The sequence below is a fragment of the Vigna unguiculata genome, chromosome 3 (genome assembly GCF_037176805.1).
Source record: "Vigna unguiculata cultivar grain cowpea cultivar isolate G323 ecotype 2 chromosome 3, ASM3717680v1, whole genome shotgun sequence".
NCBI classification, from domain to species: domain Eukaryota; kingdom Viridiplantae; phylum Streptophyta; class Magnoliopsida; order Fabales; family Fabaceae; genus Vigna; species Vigna unguiculata.
The window spans coordinates 7,854,434-7,867,825 of record NC_140794.1 but is presented as its reverse complement, the minus strand read 5'-3'; the positions used below and the strand labels follow the sequence as shown (position 1 = coordinate 7,867,825).

The 13,392-nt window shown below is 31.0% G+C and overlaps 1 protein-coding gene across 4 annotated transcripts; it reads left to right on the top strand.

Annotated features, from left to right (window-relative positions):
* Positions 1-2,974: 2,974 nt before the first annotated feature.
* On the top strand, positions 2,975-11,526 carry LOC114177607 (Translation elongation factor EF1A/initiation factor IF2gamma family protein). Of its 4 annotated transcripts, XM_028063020.2 has the most exons (12): positions 2,975-3,139; positions 3,236-3,558; positions 4,399-4,554; positions 6,173-6,391; positions 6,632-6,709; positions 7,973-8,508; positions 8,596-8,706; positions 8,799-9,286; positions 9,671-9,839; positions 10,519-10,758; positions 10,846-10,980; positions 11,090-11,526. In XM_028063020.2, exons 2-12 carry the CDS (start codon positions 3,456-3,458, stop codon positions 11,219-11,221), a joined length of 2,367 nt encoding a protein of 788 aa, XP_027918821.2. In that variant the 5' UTR covers positions 2,975-3,139; positions 3,236-3,455; the 3' UTR covers positions 11,222-11,526. The 4 variants fall into 4 exon arrangements, with proteins under 4 accessions (XP_027918821.2, XP_027918822.2, XP_027918824.2 ...); XM_028063021.2 differs by lacking the exon at positions 6,632-6,709; XM_028063023.2 differs by lacking the exon at positions 6,173-6,391 and having other exon boundaries at positions 2,976-3,139.
* Positions 11,527-13,392: the final 1,866 nt, after the last annotated feature.

Here is a 13,392-nt window from a genome sequence, read left to right as displayed (position 1 = left end):
CATTTTTAAGTACCTTGGATATCTTTAAGGAGTGATTTTTATACTCCGAACCTTTGCTCTTATATTACATTGTGTGACGTGTCGTTTAAGTAAGCTTATTTATTAAATGGGACGTTACACATTCCATTAGTATGGTGTTAACTGTGTTAGGGATGTTCCACGTGTCAGCTCCTTATTTTTTTGTTATAATTTTCTTAAATTTTTTTTCAAAATTATTCATGCCACATGTCATGTCAATATTGTGTCACGTGTCAAGTCAGTAAGGTGACACGTGTCAAGTCATTATCTGAATTTCAATTTGGTTTTGAATACTTGACTCACTTAAAAGACACAGTTGGTCACTATTGAAGCTGGTCAACAAGTAAAGGATTTAAACTAGAAACACAAGTTGTCAGTACTGAAGTTGACTATCAATTTGCAAGTTCTAAAGCTAGCCAAGTAATAAAAGAACTAAAGTCATATCAGAAAGGATGCTGAAGCCGCTAAATGTAAAGATAATGAGTTTTTTGGCAAGGTAGTTTAGTATGGAGCCAATCACAAGATGCTCATGCATAGGAAGATTGAACCACAAAAAATATAGTTTTTTTTTTTTTTCACTTCAAATTTTGTACTTTGATTTTAGATTTTAGATTTTGTGTTAGATTAGCTATTTGATAGTTAGTGTGATTCTTTTAGGAGTTACTTTTGGAACATGGTTGAATTAGGAAATGGCAGAAAATTAATTGAACACACCCTTTGAGAATCGTTTTGAAAAAATAGGAAGTACAAGCAAGGAAGGAAAGATTGAAAAATCATTTGTGCTTAATGAGAACTTGACATCATGCAAGACAATTATGATTAGGAGTTAGCATAAAAAGTGAACCTATTTTATACGATTAGTGAGTCAAACACTTCATTGGAGATTGAGAGAAGCACCCAAGTGACTGAGTCACTTGTTTTTGTGTTAAATTTTTTATATCCATTAAGCATGATTGACAAACTTTTTTGTGAATGATATGTATAAACTAGAGTCACAAAGCTGCTTTGCATAATTTTCAATGAAAATGTCCTTTTTTAACAAACTAATTTTCACTAAAATTGTAAATTTTTAATCTAATTTGTAGCTTTTAGAAATTACAAACTCATAAAATTATATAATTTCAACTAAATTATATAGCTCTTTAAACCATGAAAACGTATACAAGTTTTAAAAACTGTAATTATTATTTAAATATTTATACTTTTAGTAATAATTATTCAATTCCGAATATTTTAACTGATAAGGTATTTTAAATTCAATATCTATTAGTCATATTATATAAATACTAGTTACATATAAATCTATATTGCATATCACAGTATTTTATTTATTTTTTTAAGCATAACATAAATATAAATTTATCATTATCAACACAACAACCAATACAGTTAAAGCCTTAAATTACGGAAATCTAAAATTAAACAACTCATTTTAAAAAGGAAGAAATACTGAGAAACAAAATAACCAATCTATCAAATAATATTTTCTAATGCAATCATTTTCTTATGAAAAAAATAAATAAAATTCTTATAAATATTTTCATTCAATAAGTGTATAATATTTTTTTATTTTTTTAAGTACAAAAAAGAAACAAGTTAAGAGTTAAAAATAAACTGGAAGAAAAATGAACGAATTGTTCTTAAAGATATAAAAAAACGTAAACCATAGATTGGACAACAAAACACTCGGACAAAGATATATTTTGAATACTTATTAAAACAATTTGTTGATGAATTTTTTATCAAAAATATTTCAATTTATTATATAATTAAAGCTTAATCATATCATAAAAATATATCAACAAAATAATATCATAAAAAAAATTAACAAAATAATAAAATATAATGTAAGAGAATATGAAACAATCTATACATTCAATAAGAAAAGATGTTAAGATAAAATAATTATGTATTCGTCGTCATATTTATCTATTTATTATCATATTTAACAATATTATTCATCATCATATTTTCTTTATATCTTATCATATTAAAAAATATTACTCATTATCATATATCTTACCTTAAATTATTCTCTTGATTATTATTTATCATGAAATATCAAATTGGTCTTCAATTTTTTTTCTCAATTGGTCATAGTTTTTTTAAAAATGTTTTAATTTTGTATTTGTTATCAATTTTGACCAAACGATATTAAAGTTAATATAACGTGTCAATTTATGATTTTTTTAAATTTTTTAAGTTTTTTTACACAAGTCACTTTACAATTATGACATATGTCAACATTATTCAATTTGATCCTCATATTTATTTTTAGTTTTAATTTAGTCATAATTTTTGTAAAAATAAAATAATGTTGTTGTTCTTCACATTGAAACTCAATCTATTTTTTTGTATAAATTTTTTGCTTATATTTTTATTAAATATTTGTAAAAATATTTTTAAACAAACTTTTTGTTTTTATTTTTATTATTAAATAAAGTTAAACTTCTTACCTAATTTTAATTATTAGTCATTTTTGTCATCATATATAAAGGTATCAAGTATATTATATACTACAAATTTATTGAAGGTTAAAAATCAAATAACTTGTCATATATAACTTTAGAAACTAAATTTTAAGTTGAAAACAAAACTAAAATTTAAAATTTCGTATATAATTAATTTAAAAATATCTCTAAAAATATTTAATAAAAATATCAATTTAAAAAAAATATAACTATAAAATTTATCAAATAGTGAATTGAGTCTTAATTTAGAGAACAATATTGTTCTATTTTTATAAAAATTTAGAATAAATATATAAAAATAGAATTGAATCATTTTAACCACTTTAAAACTGTCATAAGATAACGATAAAAATTAAAATAAATATTCTTTTAAAAAATCTAGAACGAATCGAGAGAGAGAGAGAAAAATATTTGAGGAACAATTTGAGCCTCATTGAGAATTTAACCTATGTCTTATTTTCACATTCAACGATATTACTCATTATCATATATCTTATCATATTTAACATTATTCATTAAATCAACCCTATAATGATGAGTGATAAGTGAGATAGACGAAGGTGATGAAGTAAGGAACCCAATCGATCCCTTGCGCCTTTGCTTCGATCCACACGCATTCACTCCTTCACTCCCATTTGTGTTCCTCTAAGGTAGGGTTTTCTGAATTCCAATTCGTTTCTTAATCCAATTCATTCATCTACATTCCTCCACTCAATTTACCTCACACTCTCCTTTTCTGCGCATAGCTTTTTGCAGTTCCTTCGTCTTCTTGCTCCACAAGATGCTGTTGTAGCACTTGACGCAGTGTATCCCGTTCCTCTCTAATGAGGTTCTGGAACGGCTAGCTTTTAGTGCCCAAAACCCGTTCCTGTTAGGACATATTCGAATTGAATCGAGGATGGTTTCATTTTCTGTTTCGCCGATTTTCTAATTGATCTGCTTCACTTTTTCGTGCCGAGTGCCGCTATGCCTCGCAAAGTCAGTTATGGACTCGATTTGGACGATGACTATTACTACGATGATGATTATGACGATTATGATTATGATGATGTCGATGCAGAAGGCCATGGTTAGTTAATTTAAAACATTTTTTTCTTGCCCATAGTGATGCTCGCTGATTTGCTTATGTTATGTGGCTGCTTTCATCCGTTTTTTTTTTTTTCGTTTATTGAGGGTACTTCAAATTCGTGCAAGTCAGTTGATTGCAGTTATTAATTGGTAACATGTTTTCAGTCACTTCCCGGGCTTAGTTTTTTGTTGTCATTGTTGTTTTTTATTAAATGGGCTTTACCTTTTACAAGATAATTTTTTTGTTTGGTACCTTGTAGTTTTTCCATTGAAAATTTGAGAGAAGTTAGGTTTCTATTTGTAGTTATATTTGTTAGTTAATTAAGTTAGTTGGTTGAAAAAATTTGACAAGCTGCCATTTGTAAGAAAATTAGGTAATTTGTAAGAGAACTGTCTTTGGCTTGGAAAGTGCAGTCCTTGAACTGTTTGGTGTGAATGTTAAGCTAATTACGTAGTTCAACCCTGTAATTCTGCAATAAAGATAAAATGGTTCTATCAATTGGATTTAGGGATGAGATGGAAAGAACTGTGAAGGATGGGATATCGATTGCAATAAGCTATAAATGAGATGAAAAACATATTCTATTGAATTGGAAATTCAATAATAGACTTGCAATTGGTCATTATTATCAAAATAAAAATTTATTAGTGGTTGGAAAGGAGTTAAGTTGGTTGTCAGCGAGCATTACAGTGTCATTTTTTCTATATAACCAAAAAATTAACGGTGAAATAGATTAAGGAAGTATTTTTTCTACATTGGTGTTTGGGGAATGTTGCTATTTGCTGAGTTTATTTATTTCCTTATATTGTATATACCTCCTAAATTTTTCTGCTGTAACAGGAGGACCTGATACAAAGCAAGAGGCCATCAGGCCAGGTCTTTGGCAATGCTCCATCTGCACTTATGACAATGAAGAGAGTATGGCATTTTGTGATATATGTGGTGTTGTACGTCGACCCTTGCCTAACATTGGAACTTCCGACAGTAGTAAAACAGGTAATCCCGTTAATGAAGAATATTTTAGTTTATTGCTGGGGATTTTAATTTGTATTTTGTTTGACAAGGACATTACTTTTACATGGTCTAAAATCTAAATTAATCTCTCTGCCTCTTTCCATTTGTGGCACAGGGTATGGGGGTGAGGGGGGGTGGAAGTTACCTTATTCATAGTCTAAGATGCTTTTGTTTTTCTGTTTTGATATGGCAAGATAGTGCTTAAAATATCTTGGAAAGTTAAGTTTGTGATTGTTATAGGTTATTAATATCAACAATTAGTCGATATGTGAAATTATATACATCTGTGGGATATTTTATTTCTATCTTCTATACCTAGAAAGTTAAGCTGGGATATAAACTAAACTTTGTTTACTACTTACAAGGATAGGCATGCTATTAGATGAGAAAAAATAGACTTCGTAAAACAAGATTGTTGTCCTTCTCACAGGGTATGATTAGATGTGGGAGGGAATCAAATCAAGAATGAAGCATGCTTTTCTGTCTGTGTTTGGTAGAATAGAAAACTGCCTTAAAATGGCTATGTCAGATGCACAGTTGTATTATCCCAATACAACTTTATAAGCAAAGTTGCCATGTGCACAATTTTATTATCCTGATACAGCTTTACAAGCAATGATGCCAGCATTCCTCTACATGCAAATTGTTCAAAGATGCAAAAACTGAACATTGACACTGTGTGCTGGCTTTATTGCTTCTATCAAAACCCTTAGAAATGAATGTTTAGGCTTTTCTCATAAAGGACACCCCGTGCTCATGAAGAGCCCCTAGAATATTCTGCCATGAGGGCTTAGTCCTGCAAACCTCACTCTAAATATCCTGTCCTGGGTCTAAGGTATTTTTATTAAGATGTCCTACATTGAATAGGAATATGGCTAAAGTGCTCCTTAAAAAGGCTTGGAAAATCCTATTCTTCTGAGCTAGTTTTTGAGAGTGAACTAGATCCAGTCCACTTCTTGACAAGAGAAAAATGCTACCATCAAACTAAAACAATTCATCTAAATTGATAAGCAATTGATTTTGGCTCATGTATTAGTTATTGTTTGGTTTTAACAACTTAGAGGGAATTCAACTCTGTTCCTGATACTGATCATTTTGCTTCATCCAAATAAAAAATTAATTAAAGTGAACGAGGATTAAAAACTTGCTATCAAATTTAAAAGAAAAATAGAGATCTAAACCTCAAACAAGGCCGAAAGAAGAAAATCTATCCAAAATTAAGTGAATCTTACAGCTGACTCGATCTTATGTCCGGGAGGTGGTTGTGAACTTGTAATTTTGAAAAACGGTAGTTATTGTAGTTCATTTTCATTGTTTCTGGTTTTTTAGCAATTTGCCAATTAATCTTTTAATGTAAGGTTATATAATAAAAATTTTCTAATAAACGACATTTCAGTAGGACAAGGAATCCTCCATGGAGCAAAACCAGAACAAATACAAAGAAACTAATGACTAATTTTTTGCATATCTAAATAAGGAGACAAGGGGAGGGATGAGAGTCAAACAATATGAGAACATGTATCTGGCTGCTTAGTTTTAGGGCTACAACAATGACCACATATACATACCTATAACCTATTGAACAATGTCTTTGGTGCAGCTGAAGACATACACAAAATTCCTGGAGCATCCAAGTTGGCCAGGTCTCTTTTTCAATCATCACCACAACAGATTCCTAAAGAGGTTATATTATTTCCAAAGCCGGGTGATGGTTTTCTGACAGATGGCAATATCTTCTACAAGTTTGAGAATGTCCGGGGAGAATTTCATGAAATTCATAAAGATTTTAGTACTCAGAGCCATCCACACATAAACATAGGTGTTAACCACTTTTGATTCAAGATGTGCATTTGATAATAAAAACATTTTCTTCTAAATTTGACATTTGAATGTCATACTATAATAATTAGGGCAAATGTAATAAGTTAAGGTTCGGAGTTTGAATTAAAACATGTCATGATTTTGTTCTTGTGGATTGCAACTCCTTGCACTAGATCAAATTACTTATTCTTTCTTTTTTAAGTACTAGTTATAAAACCACACTTTTTTTCATATACAGATCCTTTCAAGTTTGACGATCCATCCCCTGATGATGTCATTTTTACTGGTCTACATTCTTCCAAAGTGGGATTGAAAGGTATCATTCCCCTAACAAACCTAATTTGCCTGTAGAGCTCAAGTTGGAGGAAGAGTTTATATGTTGAGAGAGATAGTAGCCGTTATTTTGAACTGAACTCAAGCATATCAATTCTTTGCGGTTCACTTTTATATTTTTCATAAAATTCTTCGTTCTTTTTTAACTTTTTTAAAATAAAATGAAATATTATTACAAAGGAATACAAAATCCTAGTTTCTGACATTTCTTAATAACTTTTTGAGCTCAAGTCTGAAAATGTAGCGGAGGGAGTAGTTTAGGCTCTAGCTTTTCAATTGTTTCTTATCAAAGTTGTGTCCTTGAATCACTCTTGAAAAGATTTCTTCTACTTCTTGGAGGTTGTTATAAGTTTGATATTTGGGAAAGGAATTATGTTCTAAAAGAATAATACCCTTGTGCTTGATGCCAATGGTGATGTTTCATGTATGGAGTATTGTATCTTCAAAGTTATATGGTGGTGGCAAGATTACGAGCAGAACCAGAATTCAAGGCAATATTGCTTAAGGATTATGTTGAATGCTCTTTCTGAAAATGATCGTAGGTAGTTTAGAGTCAAATTGGAAGGTCTTGCGAAGCCCTATTGTGACAAGTTGACCATCAAAACTGTAAAATAAAAAATGAAGGGTTGGTGTGTACGTCCTATGTTGCAATCAGATTTCAGAACATGAATTAGTTAATATTTAACAGAGGGAATGAACAGTTTGAGCATCCATAATATTATGCAAGCTGGGAATGGAAGACATATTAATGATCTTGAAGGAGGTGGTGTTGCAGTGTAAATGAGTTAATATTAGGAGAATCAGGTTGAAACCCTTGAATAAAGATATTTAGGTGGATTCATATAGATTGTTTCCAGATTTAGGCCTGGTTTAGTTTGTATATTTCTATCGTAGAGTATATGATGTTATCAATTTGTGAATAAGGTCAAATTAATTAGGAATTCTTCTCGTCTTATTTTTTCACCACTTGTTTTGGAAGTAAATTTTATTGTTTTTTCATAAATTTATTTCATTTAATATATGGACCGAGTAATAAAAATGACATGAAAACATGGCAAGTCCAAAATTTGTTGTATGTTCAATAACAGTTTTTGCCATCTCTCATCGAGCAGTAGTATCTTTATCACTGTAACTTTTACCAAGAGATAAAGAAATATTTCTATGAAAAAACTGAATATATTTATTGTCTTCACATTCTAGTTAATGTACATAAATATTAATCTAACTTATTTATATATTTTTTCAGACAATGCTACAAACAAAAAAAGTTCGAAACTTTCATCAAGCTTCAGAGAGATAAATGAACTCTCTGTTCAATCAAATGCTGAAAGTTCAAACAACTTATCTTCCTTAACGCAAAAAAGCAGGCAGGATAGTTCAGCCAAGAGCAAGCTTTCAAAAAATGTAGCAACTGGTCTGCAAGCAAGTGGTAAAACATCAAACAGCTTGCCAGGATCTCTGCCAAAAGACAAAGGTGAAAATATTAATAAAATAAACTCTTTGAAAAATGGTACAATTGATATTCAATCGAGCAAAGAGAAGTCTGGTAGTTCGTCTGCACTGTCAAAAGTCAAGGAAAGTGATAAGAATAGTTTCCCTTCTGCCAAAGATGGAAAACCGGAAAGTATTTCCAGCAATTTCAACATGACTGCTGATGTAAGATCTGGAAATTCAGACAATACTAATGCTAAGAAACCTCATTCACATGTTTCTTATAAGCCAGAAAAATGGATGCTACCTCAACAAGCTGAAGATACATTGACTCAGCTGAATCTTGCAATTGTATGTGAATGGCAGCAATTCTTTTATATGCTCCAGAAAATAGTTCTAGGAATAAAAGTATAATATTTTTGAGTTTGTCTATTGTAGGTTGGCCATGTTGATTCTGGAAAATCAACCCTCTCTGGTAGGTTACTGCACCTATTGGGACGGATTTCCCAGAAAGAGATGCACAAGTATGAAAGGGAGGCCAAGTTACAGGTATTTTCACTGTCGCTGTCTTTTTTTGTACTTTTAATGCCTGATTTTGTATGACTTAGTGCCAATTTCTGCTCCTTGTTTTTGTTAATCAGGGCAAGGGATCTTTTGCTTATGCTTGGGCACTAGATGAAAGCTCTGAAGAAAGAGAAAGGGGAATAACTATGACAGTTGCTGTTGCTTATTTTGACACCAAGAAATATCATGTTGTTTTGCTCGACTCTCCTGGCCATAAAGATTTTGTCCCGAACATGATTTCTGGGGCAACACAAGCAGATGCTGCAATCCTTGTTATAGATGCCTCGCTTGGTTCATTTGAAGCTGGTATGGATGGCAGCAAAGGGCAAACAAGGGAGCATGCACAACTTATCAGAAGTTTTGGTGTTGATCGGGTCATAGTTGCTGTAAACAAGATGGATGCTGTTGCGTACACCAAAGATCGGTTTGATTTTATAAGGCAGCATCTGGGAGCGTTTCTGCACTCATGTGGTTTCAAAGATTCTTCTCTATCTTGGATTCCTATGAGTGCCATGGAAAATCAAAATTTGGTGGCATCCCCTTCTGACACTCGTTTCAAAAACTGGTATATCTTTGATACTCAGTCTGATTTTTACTGTTCATTACAGGCAATAAAGAGGACTATGGAAAGGATGGGTTTATTTGTTTTTCTGTAAACTTCTGTTATATAGGTAATATTGTAAATATTAGTGAAAAAAGACACTGGAACTGTGCAATGGGATAGAGCCCATAGCCCTATACTGTTAACAAGGGTACTGCTCTAGTTGATTAAAATAAAAGCACTGATAGCTTGGCAGCTTTTATGCTACCATATAGTCAGTGTTTATATATTGGAAATCTAGGTTTGCATTTGGTGTGATTGCATTTTAGCAAGTCAATTTCATTTTTGTTTCGAATTGTACGCAATTTATAATGCTATTAGAATTATGGTTGTGTTCATTGTGAACAGGTATGGTGGACCTTATCTGTTAGATGCGATTGACTCTCTCCAAGCTCCTACTAGAGAATTTTCAAAACCTCTACTAATGCCAGTATGTGATGTCATCAAATCAACTATGCTTGGACAGGCATCTGCTTCTGGTAAACTGGAAGCAGGAGCTCTTCGGACTGGATCTAAGGTACCGATTAGGAAATGTTATGTCTATTGATGTGTTATCAAATTAAAAATTTAAATTTGGTACACTCCAACAAATTAGATTATTTACTGATATGAAACTGAGTTCCTGCCAGGCATATTAATGTCAGATAAATATATCATTCCCAGTGTTTTTATTGTATGTACTTGGTAGAGAATAAAATAAATATGTTGAAAAGGACTCAGTAAAAATCCAAGGACCAAAACTTTGTAATTGAATTTACATGCACTATCAGTATAAATGTTTTGGTACAAACTTCCTCTTAGGTTTTACCATTTACTAGATTAGTATCCTACAAATTAATATATTGAGGGGATATGGTAGATTTTTGTTGAATGTTTGATTAAAAATATTTTATGCTTACAGTATATATAAATTAAACTCGAAACTTGTGAAGTTTTACTATTTATTATGAAACAACTGTTTACTTAATGAACTTATTTCATACAGTTATTTTTAAACGTGTCGTTTTCCCCCTGGCTATTTGGTTACACAATGCTTAGGCTACAAAGGATGTTTACCTACAACTTTTATCCTGGAAATTTGTGTAGCATGAAAATTGAGAAAATAATGTCTCAAAGGGCACAGCTTTTTTTCTTAGATTTTATTACGTGACATGAATCTGTTTCCCCTATAACTATTTTTTTTTATAAAATTGTAGGTCTTAGTTATGCCTTCAGCTGTAGTGGGAACAGTACGCTCATTGGAGCGTGACTCTAATGCCTGCACTGTTGCAAGAGCTGGAGATAATGTAGCTGTAACATTGCAAGGTGTCGATGGAAATCAGGTGATGGCAGGAGATGTACTATGCAATCCTGACTTTCCTGTTGCAGTTGCTAAGCATTTGGAGTTGAAAGTGCTAGTGTTGGATGGTGCAAGTCCAATATTGGTGGGCACACAGGTTTGTTCTATTCAAATGACGTTCACTTTATTTTCCATTTTATTCTTGGAGAAAAAAAAAATCAATTTTCTTCTTGAATATCTGCAGTTGGAGTTTCATATACACCATGCGAAGGAACCAGCTAGAGTTTCAAGAATATTGTCACTACTTGATCCCAAGACTGGTAAGGTGACCAAAAAGTCGCCTCGTTGTCTCACTGCAAAGCAAAGTGCAGTAATTGAGGTGAAAAATCAATTCAAAACTCTGTTTCAATGATCTTCACTTTTTTTTTAATCTATGATTCCTGGGATTAGCAAAACTTGGAATGACTTTTATTATATCTGATTTTTAGGTGGTTTTGAATGAGTCTGTCTGTGTGGTAGAGTTCTCTAGTTGTAAAGCTCTTGGAAGGGTGTCCCTAAGATCCATGGGAAGAACAATTGCTGTTGGAGTTGTGACAAGAATAATTGAGGACGAAGGTTAATTTATGGCATCATCAAACAAGATAAAACGATACCAAGAAGGAGCTCTCAACATACCATGTATCTTTGTTTGCCATCACAGTTTATATTAAGTTATGCTGCCAGCAGCTATACAACTCTCGATGAGGTTCATGGGTTAATATGTGAATTATTTAAGAATGGTGAAGTTTTGTGTTGTGTTTTCACCATATATGTATCATACGAGGGCGTGCTGTACCATAGAAACTAGTCGAACGAAGAGATAGAAGAGTATGTCAGATGCAATTTATTTAATTCATAACGCGTAGATTGATCTGCATATCTATAATCACATCTGTAATCACTGCATGTCTTGTTTAAATTTTGGGTTTGGAAATTTCTAGGCATTTTCCATGGGAAAAACATTATTTCTTAACTGCTGTCTATTTTGTGTATGTGATGTGTGGGTCCCTGAATGATCTGGATAAATTACTCTTTTGTTTTCCTTTTTGGTAAGGAGTAGAGTTTTAGATCAATAGTTATATGAAGTTTTCAAAAATAATTAGAAACGCGTCATTAAGTTTACCTAATATAATTTTTTCTTTACTTTTCTTTTTTCATCAGAGAATATTATGAGAAAGTTGTCTTTTGTTTTCACAATTTATTTCAAATGTATTCTTACAGGTCTCAGTGTAAGTGAAGCTCAAATATATTATTCTTCATGTTTTAAGACAGTTTCTGGTGGAAGAATGTTCACAAAAAAGTTTAATATTAATTTTATTTGTGAAGATTTTGAATATAAAATGGAAGTTTATGGGTTTCGAAAACTTGAAAAGAAGATAATAATGGGAATGAGAATAAGTTTACTTAGGTTTAAAGTAGAGTAAGTTTAATTGAGAAAAAAGGTGAAAGAAATTAATCACTTAATTCAGATATAAGGAACTAGTATGATGAAGGCAATATTGACGAGTCATTTTATTATATACAAGTCAAGTCCGAAGGGAACTAGACTTGTTTTGTTTATATAAATTTTATTTAATTGTTTCAAATTTATGATAAATTTGAGTACCTTTAAAATTTCAATCGATTTTTTTTGGGTTTATTGACTAATAATTTTTTTATATTTTTTAATTGAACTTCTATTATTTAAATTTTTTGTTAATTAGGTAATGTGATTGTAATTTAATCCTTTATTTTTATTTTTCTTATTTTCTTGTATCAAGAACAAATTATTTTTATTGTTTTCATTTAAAATGTGTTAGATAACAAGGATGATTTCATCAATCGTAGCAATGAAAACCATTGTAGAGTATCACAACTTCATTACTTCACATGTTTTCAATGAGAGTAATAAAAGTCATTTGTTATTCTACATATTTTTATATTAACCAGAAAACCTCATATTTTTTAACACGTAGAGATAAGTAAAAATGATGATGAAACAAGATAACAATCATCATTCTAATCAACTAACAGATAAATTATACAATAAGAACTCAATTGAACAATATAAAAAATTTAATAAATCAAGAAAATTTACTGATGATTTAATTAGAAATATTCAAATCTACCGTAGACATGAAACTTAATGAAGTCTGTAAATTTTGAAGATAAAAGAAATATAAAAGGGAAGGTAAAGATAAATCTATTTTGCTCTATTTTTTAAATGATTTTTTTCTTAATATTTTGATTATATAGCTTAAAAAGAATTCAAATGTGACTAATTTAAATATTTTTTTATCAAGTAAAATGTTGATTAAATTATAATAAGAATTAAGCTATTACACTAGTACCACTCCAGATGATATAAAGATGGTGATTTGGAATCGAATAGATTGCTTGACTTGTATGAGTTGGGAGGAAAAAATCACATGCAAATGTACACCTGTAACCTTATTTTGAGTTACTTTGCCAAGTTCTCAATCCACCCACCTATAGTCATTACCTCCTTTATACCTCAATATATATATTTGCTCTTCAAAGAAAAGGCAACCCAAAATCAATGCCATTGCACTCTTCATTCAATTGATTATGCTGTGAAATAACAAATCCTCTAAAACAGACTAAAATTTTGGACATTCTCTAATCACTTACGTACAATCCAAGATACATAGCAACACACGCATACCAATAATCAATTGTAACAAATACTCAAAGTTATTATCCCCTTTGATCAAATTCGTTTATAGGACTCGAATTAGAGATATCAAAATGG